This window comes from Saimiri boliviensis, chromosome 11 (assembly GCF_048565385.1).
Source record: "Saimiri boliviensis isolate mSaiBol1 chromosome 11, mSaiBol1.pri, whole genome shotgun sequence".
NCBI classification, from domain to species: Eukaryota; Metazoa; Chordata; class Mammalia; order Primates; family Cebidae; genus Saimiri; species Saimiri boliviensis.
In genome coordinates this window covers 38,790,827-38,817,213 of record NC_133459.1, presented here as the reverse complement: position 1 = coordinate 38,817,213, position 26,387 = coordinate 38,790,827, and the positions used below count along the sequence as shown (strand labels likewise).

Sequence of the window (26,387 nt, the reverse complement as noted above, 5' to 3'; positions counted from 1 at the left end):
TTATTCCTGTCCTTCATACTAGACCTTTGAGCTGAATAATATCCAGCTTCTGCAATCATCATGTTAAACATCCTTAACAGAAAATTCAAAGCCAAAAGCCAGAGCCTTAAAGGTGTTCTCTTGCAAGCAGTTTTGGAGAAGTTCTTTTATAATGTCTCTTCTCCCCAAGGTTAATTTATATGGTTCCATTAAAAACATGGAATATGTGTGTCTATTGTGGGTGGGGATAAGGATATGTAAATGAACAGAGAAAGATGTAGAAAGACCTATCATATATGGACAAATATGTAGTTTTTAAAGCAATAAGGGAGGAAAAATAAGTGACAGTAAAAATTAAAAAAACCTCTCACTGCCCACAACTAACTCTACTTCCCCCACCCTCCAAGTCAGTTTTGGCATTTGCGGCTCTACAATATTGTTTTCTCTATACATTTGGTTTTGTTGGTTATAATCATATATTAACAATTTTGGTTCAACCAATTGACACTTAAAAACTTTCTCATGTTAACCTGTAGTTTCTAAAAATAGCTTTCTAGGCCAGGCACGGTGGCTCATGCCTATAATTCCCACACACTGGGAGGCCGAGGCAGGTGGATCACCTGAAGTCAGAGGTTTGAGACCAGCCTGGCCAACATGGTGTATTTTTAGTCTCTACTAAAAGTACAAAAAAATTAGCTGGGCCTGGCGGTGTGCGCCTGTAATCCCAGCTACTTAGGAGGCTGAGGCAGGAGAATTGCTTGAACCCAGGAGGCACAGGTTGCAGTGAGCCGAGATCACGCCACTGCACTCCAGCCTGGGTGACCAAGTGAGAATCTGTCTCAAAAAAATAAAAAAGAAAAGCAAAGTAAAAATATATTTCTTTTATGTTTTAAGGGAAAAATAATCTATAATCTCCCACAGCAGCCTGACACACACCTTGCTTTGGACATGGCCTGATCTATGTTAACTGTATAATCAATACCGAATGGCCTTTTTATCTCTACTTTCCTTGTGGCTGTAATTTACATACTAATTTTTTTTCTTAAACATTACATGGTTCACTGTAGAAAAAAATGTAGTGGTGGCGTAACGTTTCATCAAGAGGACATGTGGTAGTTAATTAACCATTTCTCTTACTGTTGGATTTAGGTTACACCATTTTTAACTACTATGAATAACACTGTACAAAACTTCTTTAGATATTTTTGTAGGCAGATTGCTAGAAGTGGGCTGGAGAACTCAGACTTCCACCAGCTGTGTTGAGGGTATCTACTTTCTCTATACCAACATTAGGTCACTCTTACGCAAATTGTCCATGTAATCGGTATGCATTTTCTGAGGAAGTTAACTCCCTAACACAATGCCTTCCCAGAGGCCATGTGGTGCCACAGAAAAAGCTCTGGGAAAAACTGCCAGCTCCGTGCCTTGGCACAAGAGGGTACTCTATATATGCTACCTAATTTTAAGTCACTTTTTCGTGGGGCAGAGGGTTTCCTCCAACTGTGATCACATTTTCAATTTCCATTTAAGCCAGCTTTGCTGTCCCTTAAAGGATCAGGACACACCAAATGAGTTCCCCCACACACAAGCCAGGGTTGTGGTTTGCAGACTAGCTGTTGGGTTGGTGGAGTCTGGCTCACACAATTTGCTGTAATGACCGATTGTGTCAAAGTGCTCACTCACCATGTGTGATGCTCTCCCCCTGATTAATCTGCGCAAACAGCGCTGAGCGGGAAGCAGACTCATCTGAGCCCGAACTGGTAGAAACTGGCGGAGGAGGGGGGCCTGGTGGCGGGGGAGGAGGACCTGATCCAGCAGAGGGTCCAGATGGCAGTCCACTCAGTTCTTTTGCCACAGGCCCCTGGAATGATAAGTGCAGGTAACATCGTCATCCTCTCTTCCCCTCTGTGCCATTCCCAGTAGCACCCTACATATGGCCAGTGCACATGGGGTCCCCACTACAGCCTTTCAGGAAATGATTAATGCATCCTACCCATACCCAACTTGGCTTTATGCCTTCTCATCCTTGCCCAAGGATCCAGCTCTCAGTTCTATTTCTTGACCATCACATTTTGTCTTGGACTTCACCTGATTCCAGCTCTAAAAACTATTTCCGTAAATCTATTTGGCATCTTCCTTTGTGTGTTACCAGTACCTCAGATTCAACAAGTTTGGAACTGATTTCATTATTTCCTGTCTGCTCCCCTCCCCGTATAATCATCCCCTTGTCTCTATTTCAGTGAAAGACGTTACCATCCAAGACTATTCAATCTTCTTTGAGGATTCCAACTTCTTCAGCCTTATCAAATCTTTCTATTATTTTGGTGCTATCTCCTGCAAAGTTTTTCTGCTATCCCCCAAACAACATGATCACTTTCATAATCTGAGCATGAGTCCTTATCCCTAACCTATATACTGAGACTCTTTTAAAGAAAAATTGGATCATTATCACTCCCTTGCTCAACTACCTCATTCCAAAGTCTCAGCCTACCTTCCTTTCCAGCCTTTTCTCCCAAAAATCTGACCATTTTCCCTTATTAAAGCCAGAGATGACCGATCTCTACATTTACTCTGCATTTATTTTTAAGCTCTGCCTTTGTGGTATCCCACTTCTCACTGCCCTACACTTCCTTCAAGTCTCACAGAAGAGTATATACCTTCAAAGCACAATCTCTCCTAGTGAGAAGCACCCTTCTCTTCCTCATACTCAAGAGTCTGTATCTTTATTATAGCATTTGCCTTGGTGATTTGTACTGGGGGTTATCATTTGTATTTTTAGCTCCTTAGGCTGGGATAGTGCAACTCATTTGTGTGTGTCTGCCCACCCAGCATCAATCACTGTCCCTTACATGTTTATTTAAATGGAATACCACTGAATATTCCTTCTCCTCTGATCCTTGCTTCCTTTACTCTTTTTTTCCCTTTCTTTCTCCCCCTTTTCTTTCTCCCCTCTACTGAAAAAACTAGCATTCCTTCAGAGACTTTGGTAGTGCTCAAGTCTAAGATACCTGTGGACCCCACCCTGGAGAGAGAAAGAAAGAGTAGGAGGGAGGGAAGGAGGAAAGATTCACTAACCGTTTTGCTCCATGCCAGTCCAGTGGTATGGAACTCCTTAATGTAAGCCTGCAGCTCTGTCCATATACTTAAATAAGCTTTGACCCAGTCTACATGCTTCTTATCCCTGAGAGGATTAAAGAAGAACTTGTCACAGGTGGTCAGGGTACATTACAATGGTGATTCCAGACCCTTCTTTCCTATGAGCTCACATTCTCCTATCTGTGGTGTTTCCTAGGCTCTGCTCAATGGCAGCTTTTCTCTCATCACAAGCTTCTATGTATATATAGCCTAGTCTATTACCCTAATCAGACCAAATTCCAGTAATATAGTCTGGATTCTATCTCTTTTTATCTCTCATAGCAATGTTTCTCAAACTGCTGTAAGTACCAAAACTTTTTTTTTCTTTTGACCACTGCTGCTTATTGAAACCTTTTTCAAAGTAGATCTTAAACACAACCTAATATGTAAAACTGATAAAAGCAGACATTCTGGTAGAGAGAGCTCTTAAGTATCACTGTGGAACTCTAAGTTCTTAAGACCAAGAAACTTAACTGCCTTATGAGATGGTGCCTTTTATCAAAGCATGCCCACCCCCACCAAAAGCAAACTTAAAAACTTTAGGAGGAAACAATTAGCATTAAATTATAGAAATAGCACTGTACCTATGGTTCAAGTCCCCTCTCTTCTTGTATATTATCTGGGAAGGTTATTTAACCTGAGACCTAGTTTCTTCAACTGTAAAGTGATGGGGTTATGGTGGGATATATGAAAACACTGTCATGTTTAATTCCACGTTGCTAGAAGGATAACCAAGTGCCTGTTGTTCCGGGACACACTTCACTCACAGGAAGGTGTAGCATTCCTTAAACAGAGTAGTTACTCAATAAATGTTTGTTGCTTGATGAAGGATTGAAGAAAGGAAGGGTATGCAACTTAATAAATGTTTCCAGCTCAAAACCAGCAATGGAGAAGTCAGGACTGGTAGACATATGTGGGTAGACATACAGTGACTACCCTCTTAATACCTGCATTGGCTAGGCAGCCTTACTCTCACTTTAACTGATGGCATGAAAAATTTCTATTAAGTCCTACTGAACCCTTTGCCATTGGGGCAGTAACAAATTCTCAACCAAAACCCAAAATCTTATATTCATGTTATATGTTCATGTTATTGCCAGTAAAACTTCCTAAACCCAGAAGGGTAAGGATCAGAGGACTAAAAGGACCTCTCCTAACAAAGAATAGAAAGCAGAAGTGGAAGCAGAAACATTTCCTGCTTGCAAATGCAGCTATGAGTCAATATCTATAAAGCTCTCCAGAAAGCAGCCCTGAGATAAAACCAGCACGGTGGCTAAGGGCAGCCTTCTTTAACTCCAAAGTTAACTTCATTAACTCCAAAGTGCTACTCCAGCAAGTAACCAACTGGGTTTATCCTTAACCCCTTGAGAAAAGGCTGAACTTGGCTGGGCAAAGTGGCTCACACCTATAATCCCAGCACTTTGGGAGGCCAAGGTAGGAGAATCATGAGACCACTCTGGGAAACAGTGAGACCTCATTGCTACAAAAAAATTAAAAAATTAGCCAGGCATGGTGGAGCATGCCTGAAGACCCAGCTACCTGGGGGACTAAGGATTGCTTGAGCTGGGAGGTTGAGGCTGCAGTGAGCTGTGACTGTGCACACTGCACTCCAGCCTGGGTGACAACACAAGACACTGTTTCAGAAAAAAAAAAAGAAAGAAAGAAAGAAAAGAAAAGGCTGAACTTACACATCTTTGTACTCTTTGAGGACTCGGTTTGTATAAAACATGGCAGCATCATTCATTTCTTTCACATAAGGGCCAGGCTTGGGAGCCTAGAAAGAGAGATGCTTTCAGTGACTCAGGACCTCTCCAACCATATTGCCTTCCCTCTTACAGTCTATACCCACCCCCAGCTCAGGATTCTGCGCTACTCACCATAGCCACCCAGCCAAGGGCCTGGATGCTTTCGCTGACAGCTGACAGGTGATTAAACAACTTGCTGCCTCGGTTCTTCTCCCGAAAGGTTATCACTTCTTTGATCTGCTCTGAGATGGGTGCCAACAAATCGGAAAGCTTGTTCTAGGAAAAGATGCAAGAAAAGATTCAGGTTAACATTTTTCCACAAAGGTTTCTATGCCTTCTGATCCTGAAGGCCAGAATTCTCTATGGACGCTAGTGAGTACCCAAATAAGCCTCAGCAGTCCTGTCCTGATTCCTAAGGCTAAAATACTCTTCATCATTTCATTCTCCTCATAGAGTTCCAACTCCTCAGGCTGAACTGTATGGTTATTCATAATCAGGACCCATACTTCAGCTATAACACAATACCTCCATTTCAGTGACTTGTCTCTTTTCTGTTCCACTCATAGAACATACTCAGGACATCATTCCTTTGGCTGACTAATGATATTTTCTTCTTTTTCCATGATTCCAAATTTTCCTCATGCTTCATGACGGCCCTCCAACCCCAACCACACCAGCCTCCTACAGCAATTGTTGTCAGCATAACCAATTTTGGCATTTTATCACTCACCAACACAAACTATTAATGGACTCATGTGAATGTTTTTTTTTTCTCATTAATTCTTCAAAGACAAGAACTCTTTTATCATAATTAAAGCCCTCAATGCACTGCTAGCCATACTGTAGCTGCTGAGTAAAGAACTGATGAAACAAATGTAATTAGGGGGCTTAGGCCGGGCGTAGTGGCTCACGCCTGTAATCCCAGCACTTTGGAAGGCCAAGGCAGAAAGATTGCTTGAGACCAGGAGTTTGAGACCAGACTGGACAACACAGCACACTCTTGTCTCTACAAATAATAAAAAGAATTAGGGCCAGGCACAGTGGCTTATGCCTATAATCCCAGCACTTTGGAAGGCTGAGGGGGGCAGATCACTTGAGTCCAGGAGTTCAAGATCAGCCTGGGCAACATGGTGAAACCTCATCTCTACAAGATCTCAGGATCAGTGAGCCAAGATCCTGCCACTGCACTCCAGTGTGGGCAACGGAATGAGACCCCACCTCAAATATAAATAAATAATCCAAGCATGGTGGTGCACACCTGTAGTTAAGGCTACTCAGGAGGCTGAGGTGGGAGGATCATTTAAGCCTGGGAGGTCAAGGCTTCAGTGAGCTTTGATTGCACTACTACACTCCAGTCTAGGTGACAAAACAACACCCTGACTCAAAAAAAAGAATTTGTTTTTAAACATAAATAAAATAAAACAATTAGGGGCTTAGCATTCAACCAGGTACCTTAGCAAAATGGCTGAATTTTGTTTGCGTTTTCACCCTTCCTCCAAAGCTCCATTTCCTGAACATCTCAATTCTCAGATCTTAACCATTCAGGACAGATTAAGAATCACAATCTAATTCTACATATTAGAATTAGATTATATACACACACATATACATTGTTTTTTTTTTTGGAGACAGGGTCTCACTCTATCACCCAGGCTGGAGTGCAGTGGTATGTTCATGGCTCACTGCAACCTCAAACTTTCAGGCTCAAATGTTCCTCCCATTTCAGCGCCTCAAGTAGCTGGGACTCTAGGCACGCACCATCTTGCCTATTTTTTTTTTTTTTTTTTTTAACTTTTAGTAGAAGAAGCAAGGTCTTGCTATGTTGTCCAGGCTGGTCTCCAACTCCTGGCCTCAAGTGATCCTCCTGCCTCAGCCTCCCAAAGTGCTAGGATTCTTCTGACATTATCTTGCACTATTTTTATATTATCTAGGCATGCTGAGGGTCAACAGTTTTAATACAGCATTTAGGACAACTTGCTTTATTATTCCTCTGTAACTAGGAAAAATAAATGCAAAAAAAAGGAATCCTATAATCTTTGCCTCCAAGAAAAATCTAAATCTAAAAGTTGAATCTAAATTCAACTTTTCACATCTTGCACCATAAAATTTTGAGGTGGGAGTAAAATTAAAGGGAGATTCACCCAACCTGTGAAGGATGAGGGGAGAAGCAATACTGCAGGAGTTTTAAGATCTCCACAGCAGCACTACTAAAGCCCATCCACAGTGAAGCAAGAGAATCATCTTTAAAGGGCTTTGGAGACACTATGATGAATGTGGGCTCAGCAAAGAGGCAGGCAAACAAAGTCCCAGGGATAACTACAGTCCTATGCAAAATGACAGAGAAAAAGCCTGTAGAGACCATTAAGTACTCAACAGCACATTCCCATTAAGGCACTTGAAGTCTGGCTCTACCTCTGGAACTTGGTATTAACATATATCATCATGAGCCTAGTAGGTGTATTTTAAGATGTGGTAATAGCTTAACAGAAATCTCTCAACTCATCCTGAGCATCAAACCAAAATAAAATCAACTAGTACTGAACTTACATCTGCTGGCTGTTGACACTGAGATGCTGTAACCAAAAGAGCTCGCTCCAACTTCAAACCTGTGTGGACCATCTCCGCCTGCCAGAAAGAAGAATCAGCTATTGATGACACGTTATAACTGGAGAGGTCTTGATAAGAATAACCTGAAACCTCTACTTTCATGTACTCTGATAGCAACCCAGGCACTTCATTTTATCCTCCTCATGTATTCCAGATTCCAGGGACTGATAGCAGAATTACATATACTACTGTTCCTGTTGGAACTCACCAGGGATACAAATCCAGAGTTGGAAATGAAGTTAATCGGATAATCACCTGGCCTTATATGAAGTCATCTTAGCTACTACACATACATTGTGATACTGTGCAGTGAAAAATTCTTCCTATTTCACATCAGCAAAAAACAAAAAACAAAAAACAAAAAACAAAAACACACACACACACAAACGACCACCAAAACAAACAAACAAACAAACAAACAAACCCCTTTCTTTCCTCAAAAATTGGAGACAGGAATAAAGGCAAAGCCCTAAATTTATGCCTAAAATTCTCAAGGTATTTACTCCTTTAGGTTAAAGCTATCTCTCAAATGCTAGATATCATGACCCATTAATAAATAACTAAATCAATTTAGTGAGCTTCATAGAAAAAAAGTATGAGTGTAGTGCACCAACTTAAAGTTATTTCCAAATAAAAAGTTAAAAAAAAATCAGTACAGCAGAAGTAGTATAAATATCATTTTGCTACATAAGCAGAATATGTATGGAAAATAAATATTATTTAGTAAAACTTTTATCAAATATGTTCTTTCTTTCTAAGGGTCATTCACAGTCAAAAAAATTTAAGAAACGTGAGACTAAAGCACTATTAGAATACAAAAAATTCAAAGAAAGTAATTATTTTTTTCTGGATTTGCATTTTTAAAATACAAATGATAAATGTTTTAAAGTTTTTTCAAATGTTATAGAACTGTATAAAGTAAAAATGCAAGCCTCCAGACCCTTACTAAAGTCCCAGTCCCACACTCTAGAGCTAAGACCATTGGCAACAGATGGTATTTGAGAGGCTCAAAATAGAGTTTCAAAGCCAAGCAGCCAGTCTTGGTGAAAGGTTTAGGTGAGGAAGATCCCAAACATGGTTACTATTTATAAGGGATCATTCAGTAAGCTAGCAGGAATGTTTCTGGGTCCCAAAAATAGTGGCAGAATGTATATGTGAGTGTAGGATAGCGGGGGGTGTGTGGTGGTGATGACATAGGAGGCATAAAGGAAGGTGGGTGGAAAGGCACCTGTCATTGCCTACTTCATATTCTTGCTGTGGGTAAGTGTGAAAATAACCCACATTAGCATAACTAATAACTATCAAGTATAGTTTTATAAATGCTAAGTCATGATAATGACTCCTTTAAATAAGCCACTGTAGGTTTGATTATATAATACATTGGGATCAAACTGGTGGATATTCTTCACTACAAAGATGAAGAGAACCATATTTTATATACCAAGTAAGCTTTTTATATAAATATGTGATAAAAGCAAGGGGCCTAGAAAAATATGAGGAATCATTTTTAGCGCTGGACTGAACTCCTCAGTACAGGAAGAATAAAAAGAACATGTGTAATGCCCCAAACCAAGAGGAACTTCTCAAGGGGCTCTTAAACCAAGGATGAGCCCCTTGGCTGACTGAAGAAAGCTCTCAGTCCTTAAAAGAAGGGGAAAAAGGTAAAACATCCTTACATGTTTCTGCACGTCTCCCCCAATCTCTTTACTGATCTTCAAGTACTCTGCCACAGGACCGGCAAGCAGCAAGTCAAATGCCTGCACATAGGGAGCTGCTCCTGCTAAAGACAAACACACCATGAAGAATCAGCCATGCATCAGAAGGAGGCTTCTTTAAAATATGCTTCTATGTGAAAGTCGGTTCTGTGTAAGCAGCATATGGGGGAAAAAAAAAAAAGGAAGTCAGGAAGCAAGGTAATACAGTCATGAGGATACTGGAACGGGAGTAGGGAAACCTGGGTTCTAGGTCCAATTCACTACTAACTGGTTGTGTGACCTTGACTAAATCCCTTTTCCTCTCTGAGCTTAATTTTCTTTATCTACAAAATGAAAATAAACAAAATGATCCTCCAAGGTTTCTTTTAGTGTTAACATTCTATGTTTCAATTGGTACATGTGAAAAACGGCCAATTTGCCAAGCATTTGGAGAGAGGAATTTTATTATCATGTCACTTGACTTACATTGGAGTCATTCTGCCAAAGAAAGAACAGGAAATGTCACATAAGCAGGAAGTTCTTGTGTTAAAATAACTTAACCACAGGCCTCCATGTACAAGTCATTTCCTCTTATCTGTTCACAGCAATATAAATTACAAAAGATAAACTTTCTAGATTAAGTGTTTTGGGAAGTTAGCTCCAAAGGAGAGAACAGAAAATTTTCAGACCAAGACACTCAAAGAAAGCATTCTGCTGGGCTGTGAACTGCTTACCTTTTGAAGGACTGTCTCCATACCCACGGTGCATGTCAGAGGTATGGGATACTGCCTCCAGGCGGCCCACTGCCCTCTCCAATCTTTCTACCAGATTTTGCATGTCAGCCATAATGTATCACCTGCTGAAACAAATCAAATGCCATTTGTTATTTAGATATTACACAGCACCTACAAAGAAAAAAGTAACAAAATTCCTGGTCACCCACAGGTGGATGAAGAGGATGCCAATTTTAGGAACAGAATAATTTAATAAAATTAGAAGTCATCTGCAAAATGGAGCAATACAAAAAAAATCAGATAAGTAGTCTAACATATTTACAAAATCAAAAGACCTCATTAAGCAAGAGAACTGCTCAGGAAAAGGTGTTCACTAAAGTAAATGCTTACTCATTCAAATACTTCCTGAATATTTACTATGCTACTGTGTGTAGAAAGTTGGAATTTACAAAGGATAGTCCCATATATTATCTCAGTTTGAGCCTCCTGACAATTATTCAGGAACAGAAGGATGATTACTACACGCTTAGAGATAGAAAACTTAGTTTCAGAGAAGTTCAATGACTTGCCTAGTCATAGAGCTAGCGAACAGAGAAGCCAGTACTCAATTCATCTTACGGCTCTAAATTCAGTGTGTTTTTTCCCATGACATCCTGCTGCCTGCATGTGAAATATCCCAAACCAAGATGAATAGAATATTTTCTCTGCCCTCAATAATTTTTTTTTTTCAGACAAATCTTGCTGTCAACCAGGCTGAAGTGCAGTGGCAGGATCTCAGCTCACTGCAAGCTCCGCTCCCTGGGTTCAATGCTTCTCCTGTCTCAGTCTCCCAAGTAGCTGGGATTACAGGCATGCACCTGTAATTTTTTGTATTTTTAGTAGAGAAAGGGTTTCACTATGTTGGCCAGGCTGGTCTTGAACTCCTGACCTCAAGTAATTCACCTGCCTCAGCTTCCCAAAGTGCTGGGATTACAGGCGTGAGCCACCGTACTCGACCTGCCCTCAATAATTTATAGTCTAATAGGGAGACTTAACATATGAAACAAGTAGAAAAATATTTTAAGGTGACATAAAAAAGCTGCTGATAGAGAGGCATGAGATTTGAAAGAGTGGAGGAATATATCAGCTGGAAGGATCAGATAAGGATATGATGGAGAAGCTGCTATTTGAGCCAGCCTTCAAGTGAAGATGAGAAAGATCTGGACATGCAATAGGGAAGCACACTAGACACATCCAAAAGAACTTGTTACAGATCTTTCATAAGTACTATCTTACCTGAACTAGCCTAATTCAATGTCTAATATCCTAAAGAAAGTAAGCTCCAAGAGAGAAAGGACCTTATATAGCTTGTTCCTTATTATATACTCTATCATAATCTACCTGGCAGGTAGTAGGTGTTCAATAAGTATTTACAAAGTTATGAACCTCACAAATAGCATTCCAAAACTCCAGAGGGACAAGGGTGCTAAAGTTACCCATAAGTCACAATCAATGCACCTCTACATAAAGTACTTGAGACCATAGTGATCTCATGAAAACTAGTCATTGAAATTTCAATCAAAGGTTTGACTTTGAAAGATTCCATTTCATGAAAGCATCAATTCAGGTAACTGAATTCAGTTCAGGTAACTGAAGGTGAATGAACTCAACTCCCTTGACGCTGCCTAAAATGACCACAGCAATTATGATTCCCCCAGAGATGACAGCATGCCAGAATTATCTCAGGTTAACACATTGTCCTCCCTGTGGAAGAGATAAGCGACTCACAAGATAAAGTAAGGAAGACAATATAATCTCTGTCCATTCTTCTCCATGTACAGGCTCTGGTCTCTGTGGGCCCAATCACTTGCCAGAGAGTGTTGTTCAAGAGAATCAAAGAAAAAAATATGAGAATGGCAACCAAACAAATCTATCCATTCCCGGGCCTGGAGCAGCAGCAGAAGCCTCCAGGTCTGTGTTCTACTCGCAAATAGAGCAGACCATAAGCAGTCAACATACTTTCCCTGATGTTAGGACACCATCAACTGATACCTGAATTGCTGTCCTGTTCTATTACGCATACTGACCAAGGACAGAATCTCATATATATAATCTACCACACTATTAACCCAGGGGAAAAGGTAAGGATGCAGTAAACTCCCAAGCTGCCTTCCATGAATAGATACCACTCAGTTCTGTTACAAAACACATTCCTTCATACATGGATGTTTCAGGTTGAGACCACTGTTAACAGAGAGATACAGTACACATCTCTAGAGGCTGCCAGGGTTTGTGAACATTTACCAATCTTAAATGCTTAATAATAGAGCTTCATGGGACTTTGGCTCTCTTTTTCCATATTTTATTTGTATTTGTAAGCTTTCACTGCTGAACAAGCTGCAGTTCTGCTGTCTGATCTAAGTAAAATGAAAAAAGGACAATACAGCTACCATTTATAGCTAATCTCATTCTCCCACTAACCACATACAAAAGAATAGGAACTGTTTTTTTGGTCTTGGTGGGAGTAAGATGAGATTAGAGATGTTATAGAAAACAATGTCCAGAATTAAAGTGTGACATTGTATGTGTGTGTAGAGAATGAGATTCAGTTGTGTGAAAGACTAACTTTGCTCACTCTCTACACACATGTACATTCTTCAGGTGGTCATGCATACTCCTAAGCCTTTGACTACCTTTGTTGTAGTAATGCTCAGCCCATTTGCCAGGTGGTAGCACCATAACCACCTACAGACTAAAGACTACCAGAGCAGCATATTCATCTAGCTCCGGACATTCACTGGGATTAAATTTTAGATTCAGGCCAGGTACTGTAGTTTACAACTGTCATCCCAGCACCCTGGAATGCCGAGGGGGGAGAACTGTTTGAGCTTAGCAATTCAAGACCAGCCTGAACAACATCGCAAAACTCCCATCTTTACAAAAAATATAAAAATTAGCTGGGCATGGTGGTACACACCTGTAGTCCCAGCTACCCAGGAGGCTTAGGTGGGAGGATTACCTGAGCCCAGGAGGTTGAGGACGGAGTGAATAGTGATTATACCACTGTACTCCAGCCTGGGTGACAGAGTGAGATCCTGTCTCATTAAAAAAAAAAAAAAATTTTTTTTTTTTTTAGATCCAGCTTCCACCTAGACATCTCTTCCTCAATGTCCCAAAGGCAACCTGAAATGCCCAAAAACAGAAATCATCTTCCCTAACATTGTTCCAGCACTACCATCAATCACCTGATTGATCAAGTCAGTAACCTGGAAACTGTTAGGCAGTACTGTATAGTGGATAACAGTGTTCTTTAGAGAAGTCAGATAGACTGGGGGTTTGAATCACAACATGCACTGGCTCTGTTACCATAAGCAGTTATCAAACTTTCTGAGAGTCGATTTTCTTATCTTTACAATGAAGGCAATAATAGTAGAAAAATCCAAAGGGCTTCAGTGAGAATAAATGAAGAAACCCATATAGAAGTGCTTGGCACAGTCCTGAAAAATAGTAATAATTCCCATAAACTCCCCCACAACATCTTATCAGTCATCAAAATCCATAGGCTCTATTTTGTGAATCTCATAAATAGATGTCTCTTGCCTCCATCTTGACTGATAAGAGTTAGGATATCAGCCAGGCAAAGTGGCTCACAGTAAGTAACCAAGAACTATATGTAAACCTCCAAAAATGAATGTCTGGATTTCCACTACTTAAGCATTCATCATAAAAGCTTCAAAAACAGAGGTGGTCAAAATTACAAAGTCCAAATAAAATTAGGAGGCTGAGGTCTGAGTCCCAAGCTGTACATACTGTGTAACTTTACACAATCACATAATGGATTATAATCCTCATCTAGCATACAGAGATAGAAGGATCAAAGGAGGTGATTTCGCAGATGACAGTAACCACTTCAGAAGCCTCAAAATGCAATTCAAATGTAAAGTGTTAGCACTGTACATTATGTACTAAAATATAGGCTCAAGAAGGATGGGAATTTATCCATTCTACCTCCTGCGCTCACTCTATCTCCCAGCACCTAGAAAAACTAGGCACATAGAAAATGCTCATAAAATCAAAGTGCTTAGTGTTGTGGACCTACTGAAGAAATAGAAGGCATATGGTCCCTACCCTCCAGAAGCACTCGTATTGGTTAGGACAACAAAATAAAATGTGAATGGAATAAATACTGTAGGTAACATTTTTAAAAGTTTTTTTGTTTTTGTTTAAAAAACAACAAAAAGAAAAGGAAAAACAAACAAACCAACAAACTAGGGTCTGGCTCTATGTTCACAGCTCACTGCAGTCTTGACCTCCTGGCCTCAACTCGTCCTCCTCAGACTCCTGAATAGCTGGGACTATAACTACATTCCACCACACTTGACTTAATATTATTATTATTGTGATAGAGACAGGGTCTCACTATGTTGCTCAGGCTAGTCTCAAACTCCTGGGCTCAAACAGTCCTCTTGCCTCAGCCTCCCAAAGTGCTGGGATTACAGGTGTGAACCACCACACCCAGTCTATATTTTAAAAAGTTTTATTAGAAAATATCCAGTTGAAAAAAAAAAAAAGAAAATATCCAGTTGGATTAGGGAAAGTTAAATTATCAGCCTATTATTGCAGATTTTTCTTCACAGAATGTTGCTGCTATAGTTCTGAATTATGTAAATTACTATATGCTCTGAGAGTTCAGAAGAAATCAATGAGAACTGATGGTACTCTGGTTTTAGTAGGAAAGTGAGGCATCTTGAAAAGATAAGAGAAAAAAGGGAAGACATTCCAGAGCAAGTCAAACATGAAAAAGAAAGGCAGGATATGTAAAATGTGAGTGGGTTAGCCTGCACAGAGCATAGAGTATTAGGGGAAACAAGAATGCATGAGCAAGCTGGGCCAGATTAGAGAGGGCACTGAAAGCCAGGGAAAATTTAAATTTGATGTTATGATAAATGTGAAGCCATTCAAGGGTTCTGAGTGAAGGAATAATATGATGAAAGCAAAGTGCTTACAAGTACTGTCTGATAAACACAATGGGATCTAGAGACAAGTGATGATATTAGGGTCTAGAAAGTCAGGTTAAAAGCTGTTATTCATCTAGCTGTAAAATAAGGCTACTACAAAAGATATCTGTATTTATTTATTTATTATTTTTATTTTTTGAAATGAAGTCTTGCTCTGTTGCCCAGGCTGGAGTGCAGTGGCACAACTGTGGCTCACTGCAACCTCCATCTCCCAGGTTCAAGCGATTCTCCTGCCTCAGCCTCCCGAGTAGCTGGGACTACAGGCATGTACCACCACATCCCACTAATTTTTGTACTTTTAGTAGAGACAGGGTTTCACCATGTTGGCCTGGCTGGTCTCGAACTCCTGATCTCAGGTGATCCACTCGTCTTGGCCTCCCAAAGTGCTGAGATTACTCACTTTGTAGGCCACTGCCCCTGGCCTACAAAAGACATTTCAAAGGAAAAAAATCCACAATATTTGGTGTCAAACCAAATATTGGAACAAAATGAAAAGAATCAATTAACCTGTAAATAATCATCTTTAGGCAATTAAGAGACCAGCACCCCAATTAAGTGCTGTACAGAATATAAAAGAAAAGGTAAAACAGTTTCCCTATTCTAAGGAAGTCTTGTAGGAGAGACAAAGCTACCTTCTAATGAATCGCTGGCTCTCAAAATTAGAGGGATTCTAGAAATCATCTTGTAAAAACACCATCTTATGCCAGAACAGTCCTTTCAATTAGCAATTAGTCAGGCACCCTCTGTTCAAACACCCTTCAGCAATGGAGAACCCAAGACTTCTGGAGGCAGCCCATTCCATCCACACAGCTCAAATATTAAAAAGTTCTTCCTTATATGGAGGCAAATCTGCTTCACTGCAACTTCCACCCACGAAGCTTGGTTCTGCCCTCGGAGGGCACATGAAACAAGTGTGCATTAAACTGAGAACAAGAACTAACTGTATGGTACTGACTGTGAGCACAGCAGCATTCAGAGAAGGGAAGCAAAGATGACTAGATTTGCGAATACGGGGGCCTTAAGAACAATGACATTATAGGCAGAAATTGGTTCTGGCATGTTCTAGTTAAGGTAACAAGATGAGGTCAGTTTTGGATATGCTGCGTTTGAAAAGAAGACAAAGCTTATAAGTGGAAATGACTAGTGAGTATTTAGAAATAAAGCCTGGGAAAGAATCAAGACTGGAGATAATGTTTGCAAATCACTGGCAAAGAACCGTCATGAAGTCATGCAACTAGATAAGTTCTTGGAGGAATATCATGCAGAGTAAAAAGAAATTATGAGCTTGATTCTCCAGCAATGTCTATTGTGGTTTAAAACCAAAAAAACCAGGCTGGGCAAAGTGGCTCACACCTGTAATCCCAGCACTTTGGGAGGCCAAGGTGGGTGGATCACCTGAAGTCAGGAGCGCACGATCAGCCTGGCCAACATGGTGAAACCTCGTCTCTACTAAAAATACAAAAATTAATCAGGCATGGTGGTACATGTCTATAATCCTACAAATCATCTTGTTAAAACATACCACCTTATGCCAGAACTGAGGCATGAGAATCTCTTGAACCCAGGAGGCGGAGGTTGCAGTGAGCTGGATTGTACCACTGCACTCCGGCCTGGGCAACAGAGACTTTGCCTTAAAAAAAATTCAGAAATGGCTGGTGATTCCTGCCAAAGCTGCCTCACACTGTCATACTTCTAACAACTTAACCCAATTCCTTCTGCCTATTCAAGAAAGTCATTCAGAAGTAAACGGAACCAGGTTACTCATGCAGTTCTTGTCACATCCCACCAGGCAATTAAGCCAGTAGCATGAATTTCGACTTGAGTAGGAAGTTGGTATGCTTAAAATGATTTCTACTTTGTCCCCTAGCTGTTCTTCTAAATCAACATCCTGAAGTAAAATTGAAAATAAAACCATACAAATCAGCCTGTCTACTATGGTAGCCTAATTTATTTGCTTCAAAATGCTTCTCTTGGTCTTAATTTTGTAATCCTGTTTCTGACATTTTATCCTAAGAAAGTAAATCACAATGTGAGAAAAGTGATAAGTATGAAGATGTTTGCTGCAATGTTAGATCTATCGATCTATCTATATCTATATCGATCTTGGACTTCTAATCACAGCGGAATAGCTAAATGAACTGTGGAAAAAGACTTAAACACAAAATTTACAATACTTGCCACATTTGGGTGATGGGGTTTTTGATAATTTCTACCTCTCTGTTTTCCAAACTTTCTTTTAACATATAATCTTTTGTAATTAAAAAAAAAAAAAAATTTCTACTTGGGTATCTCTTCTAAATTACCACTAAACTATTAGTGAGTTCTACTTTCAATAAATTCTTATCACTAGCTTTTAACATGTCACGAAGTAAAACCTATATACAAATGCTACTGGAAGACACAAGTTGGCTTGTTTAACCCAGAACCAACTAACAGACACCACTTTGCCCTAGTAAAGTTGCCATGTAGGCCAAGATGGTTGGATCACCTGAGGTCAGGAGTTCAAGACCACCCTGGCCAACATGGTGAAACCTAATCTCTACTAAAAATACAAAAAAAAAAAAAAGGAAAAAAGTAGCTGGACATGGTGGTAGGTACCTGAAATCCCAGCTACTCAGGAGGCTGAGGCAGGAGAATTGCTTGAACCCAGAAGGCAGAGGCTGCAATGAGCCGAGATCGCGCCCCTGCACTACAGCCTGGGCAACAAGAGCAAGACACTGTCAAAAAAAATTTAATTTAATTTAAAAAATTTTAAATAAATTAAATAAAATAACAGCCTCCTTCTGAGCAGTCTAGGGAAAATAAATAAATACAAATTTTAAAAAAGAAAATAAAATGCCATCTAAATCTAACCCAAATCATGAGGCACTGTTCTTCTCTAACCATTTGGTTTTACTGATTAAACCAATGACATTTAGAGCCTGAGTCACTGCCACCTGAGGTTTAGATTTAAAAAGAAAGAACTGGCCAGGCATGGTGGCTCATGCCTGTAATCCCAGCATTTTGGGAGGCTAAGTGGGCAGATCACAAAGTCAGGAGTTCAAGATCAGCCTGGCCAATATTGTGAAACTCTTGTTTAAACCCTACTAAAAATACAAAGATTAGCCGGGCGTGGTGGAGGATGCCTGTAATCCCTACTACTTGGGACGCTGAGGCAGGAGAATTGCTTGAACCTGGAAGGTGGAGGTTGTGGTCAGCCAAGATGGCACCACTGCACTCCAGCCTGGTAACAGACAGACTCTGTCTAAAAAAAATAAAAAGAAAGATCTACATTTTAGGGAAGGAAGGAATCCAACCCAGTATCAACACCTGTCTCCTATTCCCTCCTTACACATGTCCTCTATCTGAAACCCCAGGAGTGAGTAAAATCTGTGTATAAACTGACATCAGACTTGGAAGTAGCTATTTCAATGTCTGGGGCAAACAGGCAAACAGGTCATGGGTTCTCTTCTCTCCTACATTCAAAGAATACGATGAAGACTAATTTCACAGAGCAATTCAGCAGTCCCTTTCTACTTCTGTATGTTTTATAGTGTATAAGGGAAAACTGCCTTGGCTGATTTCAGCCTGAATAGTTGCTTTAATAGAACAGCATTTCCCTCTCTCATATGTAAAGACAGATTCAAGGATGACATTTGTTGTTAGCCATGATTCATCTGCAGGTAGAAATATGGAAAGATTGTTAAGTCTATAATTAAATTATAGGAATTTCAATGCCCTCTGGAGGAAAAAACAAAACAAAATGAAACAAAAAAAAAGCAAGCCTGCTCCTTCCAGTAACATTTCAACTATTTTCCAGCCAAATGGAAAAGTTTGGGTAATACAAGGCAAACAAATGGAAAAGTTCTGGTAATATAAGGCAAACAAAGCGGCACTGTAGCTGAAGCATATTTTTAGAACTTTGTTTTTATTAGGTTAACATATAGTATACGAAGAAGAAATAATTTCACGGTGTATGCTGCAGCTGCATTAAAGTTATGAAACTAGCGTCATGCATTACATAATGACATTTTGGTCAATGATGGACCACATATACAACACTGAACCTCTGGTTTGAAATTTAATGCCTCAGCATTAAATTTCAAATCTCAATTTGAAATCTGAGAGTTCTAGAGTGGTATCTTACCCAATCCTTGTGATTATTGCTTTGAAATGTTACCATCAGTTTTTTTATATGTGCTAACCTGGCTTTCACGACCTATACTTTAGGCTCCTGAGTCACTGGGAGTACAGGAATGAGCCACCACACCTGGCAGATGTGATCTTAGAGATCCCATAAGATTATAATATCATAGTTTTACTGTACTTTAAAAATGTTTAGATATACAAATACCTACATTATATTATAAACTGCCTACAATATACAAAAGATACAGTAAGGCACTATACAGGTTTGTAGCCTAGGAGCAATAAGCTACACCACATAGCCTAGATGTGCAGTACCACCTAAATTTGTGTAAGTACACTCTATGATGTTCTCACAATGATTAAATCACCTAATGACAAATTTCTCAGAATGTACCCGTTATTAATCAATGCATGACTGTACAATTTTATCAACTACAATAAATGTGAATACTCCATAAACTATATGCAACTTTAGTGTTCTGTTTTGTTTTTTTGATGGAGTTTCGCTCTTGTTACCCAGGCTGGAGTGCAATGGCGCCATCTCGGCTCACCGCAACCTCCGCCTCCTGGATTCAGGCAATTCTCCTGCCTCAGCCTCCCAAGTAGCTGGGATTACAGGCACGCGCCACCATGCCCAGCTAATGTTTTGTATTTTTAGTAGAGACGGGGTTTCACCATGTTGACCAGGATGGTCTTGATCTCTTGACCTTATGATCCACCCTCCTCGGCCTCCCAAAGTGCTGGGATTACAGGCTTGAGCCACCGCGCCCGGCCTAGTGTTTTGTTTTTGTTTTGAGATGGAGTCTTGCTCCATCACCCAGGCTGGAACAGATCATGCAGTGGTGTGATCTTAGCTCACTGCAACCTCTGTCTCCCGGGTTCAAGTGATTTTTTTGCCTCAGCCTCCCTAGTAGCTGGGATTACAGGTGCATGGCACCACACTCGGGTAATTTTTATATTTTTAGTAGAGACGGGGTTTTGCCATATTGGCCAGGCTGGTCTCGAACTCCTGACCTCAGGTAAATCCGTCCGCCTTGGCCTCCCAAGGTGCTGTGATTACAGAAGTGAATCACCATGCCTGGCCTATATGCAACTTTAAAATAAATGATAAGTCTCCGTCCACTAAAACCAAGCACTCTAAATGTAAGCAACACGAACAAAACAGGCATTTACATATTTTCAACACAGAGAGGGTAATCTGCTGACGTATACTGTCGACAGGAAGCTTGCTTCTAGTACTTAAATCAATGGCATTTCTCTAAGATCACATCTGCCAGGTGTGGTGGCTCATTCCTGTACTCCCAGTGACTCAGAAGACTGAAGCCAGAGCATCAACTGAGGCCAGGGGTTTGAGACCAGCCCAGGCAACACAGCGAGACCCTGTCTCTGAAAAAAAGAAACTTCTAGCTGGGTGCATGGTGGTTCATGCCTGTAATTCCAGAACTTCGGGAGGCCGGGGTGGGTGGATCCCTTGAGGCCCAGAGTTCGAGATCAGCCTGGCCAACATGGCAAAACCCTGTTCTCTACTAAAAATACAAAAATTAGCTCATTGTAGCAGTGGTGTGTGCCTGTAGTTTCAGCTACTCAGGAGGCTGAGGCCGGAGAATCGCTTCAACCCGGGAGGCAGAGGTTGCAGTGAGCTGAGATGGCACCACTGCAATCCAGTCTGGGTGACAGAGCAAGACTCTGTCTCAAAGAAACAAAAAACAAAAGAAAGAAAGAAAAAAACTGTAGTCCCAACTACTCAGGAGGCTGAGGCAAGAAGATTACTTGAGCCCAGAAGGTGGGGGTTGCAGTGGGCCTTGACTGCACCTCTGTACTCCAACCTGTGCAACAGAGAGGCTTCAACTTAAAAAAAAAAAAAAAAGGCCGGGCGCAGTGGCTCAAGCCTGTAAGCCCAGCACTTTGGGAAGCCGAGGCGGGTGGATCACGAGGTTGAGAGATCAAGACCATCCTGGTCAACATGGTAAAACCCCGTCTCTAATAAAAAAATACAAAAAATTAGCTGGGCATGGTAGCTCGTGCCTGTAATCCTAGCTACTCAGGAGGCTGAGGCAGGAGAATTGCCTGAGCCCAAGAGGCGGAGGTTGCGGTGAGCCGAGATCGCACCATTGCACTCCAGCCTGGGTAACAAGAGCGAAACTCCGTCTCGGAAAAAAAAAAAAAAAAAAAATCGCATACTCTGTAGGGTGAAAAAGAGGCAAGTAGTCCTTTAAGGATCACCCAGAAATTCCTTGAAGGAACAATAATTTCTTGAGGCTTCAACAAAAATAAATGATTCATTCATTGCAAGGGTACTGAGTGCTAATCATGTACCACTGACTACACTAAGTACGGCTACGGGGCCTGCCCTCACAGAATTTAGTTGGGAACATTGTACAATCATAGCGATGATACTTTTTAATGCAGCAATTCTCAACCAGAGGCAATTCTATTCTCCAGGAGACATACGGCAATGTCTGAAGACATTTTTGGTTGTTACAACTGAGGAAATATAATTAGCATCTACTAGGTAGACATCTACTAGATAGATGCTGCTTAACATCCTGCAACGCACAGGACAACTCCATAATAAAGAATTATATGGCCCAAAATGTCAATTGTGCCAAACTCAAGAAACCCTGTTCTAATTTAATAAAGAGCGTAGGGAAGTACAAAAGATTCAAGTAAAATACTAGTTCAGGACTTTCTAAATTAGAAAGTCACTTGTACCATACAATAAAAATTAAGATAAAGGTCTATCTGTGGAGAATTCTGTAAGATGGACAAGAGTTTAGAATCGACTCTTTGTGAATATGAAGTCAGTGAAGAGAAATGATGAAAATGCTTATTAGATAACTTTTTTTTCTTCTTCTTTTTTGTACCAGCTGAGATGTATTTTATATTCACACTTATTAGAGAACTTATAAAAGATTTGTCTGGTTGTCATAAAGAAGCTGAAGTATAGGTCATAAAAGCCAGGTTAGCACAAATAAAGAAACTGATGGCAATATTTCAAAGCAATAATCACTAGGATTGGGTAAGATACCACTCTAGAACTCAGATTTCAAATCTCAGCATTAAATTTCAAACCAGAGGTGGTTCAACTTCCAGTGACACTTTGCATTTGCTTAAGTAAAAAAAAAAAAAAAAAAAAAAAAAAAAAAAAAATATATATATATATATATTTGATTCACAATGCTTCACAAAAAACTGAAAAGAGGAAGTCACCTTTTTTTCTTTTATAGAGACGGGGGTCTCACTATGTTGACCAGGCTAGTCTCCAACTCAGCCTCAAGGAAGTCACTTTTTAAAGGCTAAAAAATAACTGCAACCAGGAAAAAGGGTGAGAATAAAAGATCATTCCTCAGGTTGGAAATAAAACATTTTACGGACTCAGTAGCTAACCTCCCAAAGCAAAAATATACTCACTTAATCTTAATATCAGCACTTTTGGTTCGCACATTAGGCTGTATTCTAAAGTACTTTCACTGCTACCATTTTATTTAAACTTCTCTGAGATATCAATTATGCCCACCCAATTGAGGAAGTATTTCTGGAGAAAGCAAGAAACAACTTCTTTTTCTTTTTTTTGGAGACAGAGTCTTACTGTCACCCAGGCTGGAGTGCAGTGGTACAATCTCCGCTCACAGCAACCGCTGCCTCCTGGGTTCAAGCGATTTTCCTGCCTCAGCCTCCCAAGTAGATGGGACTACAGGCATGCAGCACCATGCTCAGCTAATTTTTGTATTTTTGGTAGGGACGGTGTTTCGCCACATTGGCCAGACTGGTCTTGAACTCCTGATCTCAGGTGATCTGCCTGCCTCAGCCTCCCAAAGTACCAGGATTACAGGTGTGAGCCACCCGGCTGAGCCCAGAAATTTATGCTGGACCCAGGAAAATCTATTAGCAAATTGCCAACCACAAAATCAACGTCAAACAAATTCAACAAAGCATTAAAAGCCCTTCACAACCGGGCATGGTGGCTCAAGCCTGTAATCCCAGCACTTTGGGAGGCCAAGGCAGGCAGATCACCTGAGGTCGGAAGTTCGAGACCAGCCTGACCAACATGGAGAAACCCTGTCTCTACTAAAAATAAAAATAAAAAAAACAGCCAGGCGTGGTGGCACATGCTTGTAATCCCAGATACTCGGGAGGCTGAGGCAGGAGAATCACTTGAACCTGGGAGGTGGAGGTTGTGGTGAGCATTGCACTCCAGCCTGGGCAACAAGAGTGAAACTCCGTTTAAAAAAAAAAAAAAAAAAAAAAAGCCTTCACAACCTGGCAGACATCTATCTTTTTTTGCAGTCTGGTGTTCTGCAAAACTCCAGGACCCAGTAAGGCACTGAACAATTTAGGCCCTCTCCTGTCTCCGTATCTTTACTCTTGCTGCTTCCTTTAGCTGACCCATCTTATCAGACATCTTTGCCAGGATGTGCTACAAACACCTCAAACTAAAAACATTCAAAATACCTTTTTACTCCCACGTCGTCTCCCTAATTTACCTCCTCCCTAATTTACCTCTCATACTCTTGATCTCAATGGTATTACCCAGTTCTCTAAGCCAGAAAGCCAGGCAATCAGGCAACTCTTACTTCTTAATTCCCATCATCAGCCTCCAATTCTATGGATTCCATTTTTTTTTTTTAACTCTTTCTCAACCCTGTGATGTATCTTCTAAATATTGCTCAAATCTGATCGTTCCTCACCATTCCCATTTCCATTGTCTTAGTTCAGGCCATGCCTACAGCAAGAGCTTCCAAACACCAGTTTACTTCCCCACAGGGATTGGTCCATTCCCACTTGAAAGACTGAACTTTCTTTCTTTCTTTTTTTTTTTTTTTGAGACGGAGTTTCGCTCTTGTTACCCAGGCTGGAGTGCAATGGCGCGATCTCGGCTCACCGCAACCTCCGCCTCCTGGGTTCAGGCAATTCTCCTGCCTCAGCCTCCTGAGTAGCTGGGATTACAGGTACGTGCCACCATGCCCAGCTAATTTTTTGTATTTTTTTAGTAGAGACGGGGTTTCACCATGTTGACCAGGATGGTCTTGATCTCGACCTCGTGATCCACCCGCCTCGGCCTCCCAAAGTGCTGGGATTACAGGCTTGAGTCACCGCGCCCGGCGAAAGACTGAACTTTCTAAAATATAAATCTGATGACATCATTTTCCTGCATAAAACCCTTCAAAGCATCTCTATAGCTTTCAGGGTAAAAATCCAAATTTCTTAGCATTGCTTACAATGTCCTCCACATATGACTGACCTGACTACATCTCACTTCCTCCACTTCCCCAACCATCACTAGAACTTCAGTCACACTGAACCAGTCATGGTCTTTCACCTGTCCGGTTCTCCAGGTCCTTGCACCCGTAGTACTCTCTGCCTGGAAATCCCTCTTCCAGGTTCTCTACGTTGCTAAATATTTCAAGAGTTAACCTCCCATTTCCTCCTGGAAGCCTGGACACCTGGCTCAGGTATTTCTCCTCTATGCTCTTGCAGCCCTGTGCTATGCACTATGAAACTATAAGCCATCCCTCAGTTACTTGTCTATTTCCTCTCCCACTGTAAACTCCATAAGAACAACTGTATTCTCTGCCACAAAGGCTGTCTCATTAAAATGTGCCCCATACATATTAAGGTCTTAATAAATGTCTAGTAAATGCTAAATTTTCACTTGAAGAGAGATCCCCACAAAGAGCTTCAACTGACACAGTTCTGATGCTAACCTGTCTCAAATGCTCTCATTCCCCTCTTTGAACGCACTCCTATTCATCCTTCAAAATTCATCTTAAAAACTTTGCTTCTTCAGAAGGGCTTTTCCTGTATCCCGTTACACACTTTCAAAGCACCCTGCTCTTCCTTTTTTTAATTACTTCTTAAACATCCCTGCGAACACTACTAGCTCCATGTGAACGGGATCTATGTTGTTTTGTTTTAAAACTGCAATTCCCCGCATCTGGTAAAATCCTGGCACAGAATAAACACAATTTGTTACGGTGAATTTAATCCTGTGGGGTCAGCAGAGATCTCCACTGAAAAGATGAACAAAAGAAGGCTCAATGAAGTTAAATAAAGCACCTATGGTCACAGACACTTAGCACCGAGGCCAGACCAAACCTGAGCCGTCTGATTTCAGGTCCAGAAGTACACGCCTTCAATAAAGTTAGCCTGGCTTTTCAAAATCAGAGCAGTAGCTGAGGAGGAAAAGGAGGCTATCTGCCTGTAAATACAAGGACTTGCCCGCCTCTCTTTTAAAAACTCCCTAGGCATTCCAAACGGCTCAATTCGGGAAGAGGGGGAAAAAAAGGTTTCACGCAGTGGGTGGCCTTTAACCTGCAGCCGCCTGCGGGGGGCAACACCGACCGGAAGACGATCCCAAGTTAGAGAGGTTCCGAGGAACAGGGGAAGGAACTGCTGGTCATCTAAGGAACCAGGATCATAATTCCGATTCTTTTCCTCACTCGCTATGTATCTCAGACTAGCCTCTTCTCTGGGGATCAATTTACCCATCAGTGCAATGGGAGCGTCAGCAGGGGACGGGGAAGACTCTCCGATCTCGGAGGTTCCTTCCAGTCAGAGCACCTCAGAATCAGGCCTCCGCTGAAGCTGATGGGCAGCGCTGCGAAATCGAGCTGAGGGGCCTCCCCGGGGCAACCGGACTCAGCAGCTCACCCCGGCCCCACCTCAAGAGACCGCGCCCAGGAGTCCGGGTCGGCCTGAGGGCCTCAGCCCCGGCCACCTCCGCAGAGCTCACGACATGCTCATAAGCCAGAATGGCCATTAACAACACCAGAGGCCGATGGGCCCCAGAGGGGACCCGAGTCCCCACCCAGCCGCACACCCTCACCTCAGAGTTCTGCCTCACCTCCGGACTGCGATCAGCCGCTCTCCACTTCCGGCAAGAACCGCCCAGCAATCTCCGCGCGACCCACTTCCGGGCCCTCACTGGGCGCGGCACCCCCACCGGAAATGAGCCGCCGGCCAAAGCGCTAGGCTAGCCAGCGAATGGGCAGGAAGTCTCACGGCCGCGCTCGTGACTCCGCCCCTCTTCGCCACGCCCGAGAGAGAGCGGCCAGGCTCGCCCAGAGGGCACTTGGGAAAGAGCCCCGCCCTCAAGGCGGGAGCCAAGCGCGGAGGGCGGGCTCACAAACGAGGCCACGCCCTCGTCCCGCGGTACCCAGCCGGAATCGCCCCCAGAGGCCCGGGGCGGGAAGGGCAAAAGTCCCTGGCTAAGCTCCCCTCGGAAAGGACATCAGAGTGGCCACTTCCTCTGTCAGTTTGGTCTCAGTGACAGAGGCCGGTTTCTTTCCGCTGCAGTCCGCAAAGGGTCTTGGAAGGACTGGGGGCTAGGATTCTCTGAGGGCGGCAGTCCCGGCGGCCGTCCCCTCT

The 26,387-nt window shown here is 41.8% G+C and overlaps 1 protein-coding gene across 5 annotated transcripts in view; it reads right to left on the bottom strand.

The window, feature by feature from the left end:
• Window positions 1-25,966, bottom strand: part of CAP1 (cyclase associated actin cytoskeleton regulatory protein 1) — a 28,990-nt gene extending 3,024 nt beyond the window's left edge. The window contains exons 1-8 of one of the 5 annotated variants that reach the window (XM_039473640.2): window positions 25,864-25,966; window positions 9,895-10,016; window positions 9,143-9,246; window positions 7,407-7,484; window positions 4,992-5,135; window positions 4,803-4,888; window positions 3,055-3,160; window positions 1,663-1,840 (exon numbers count right to left, since the gene is read on the bottom strand). In XM_039473640.2, coding sequence (XP_039329574.1) covers window positions 1,663-1,840; window positions 3,055-3,160; window positions 4,803-4,888; window positions 4,992-5,135; window positions 7,407-7,484; window positions 9,143-9,246; window positions 9,895-10,006 — 808 coding nt within the window. In that variant the 5' untranslated portion in view covers window positions 10,007-10,016; window positions 25,864-25,966. Of the gene's footprint in view, window positions 1-1,662; window positions 1,841-3,054; window positions 3,161-4,802; window positions 4,889-4,991; window positions 5,136-7,406; window positions 7,485-9,142; window positions 9,247-9,894; window positions 10,020-25,845 lie in introns of all 5 variants that reach the window. The other 4 variants (XM_010347551.3, XM_003937012.3, XM_010347553.2 and 1 more) reach the window with 4 other exon arrangements.
• Window positions 25,967-26,387: the final 421 nt, after the last annotated feature.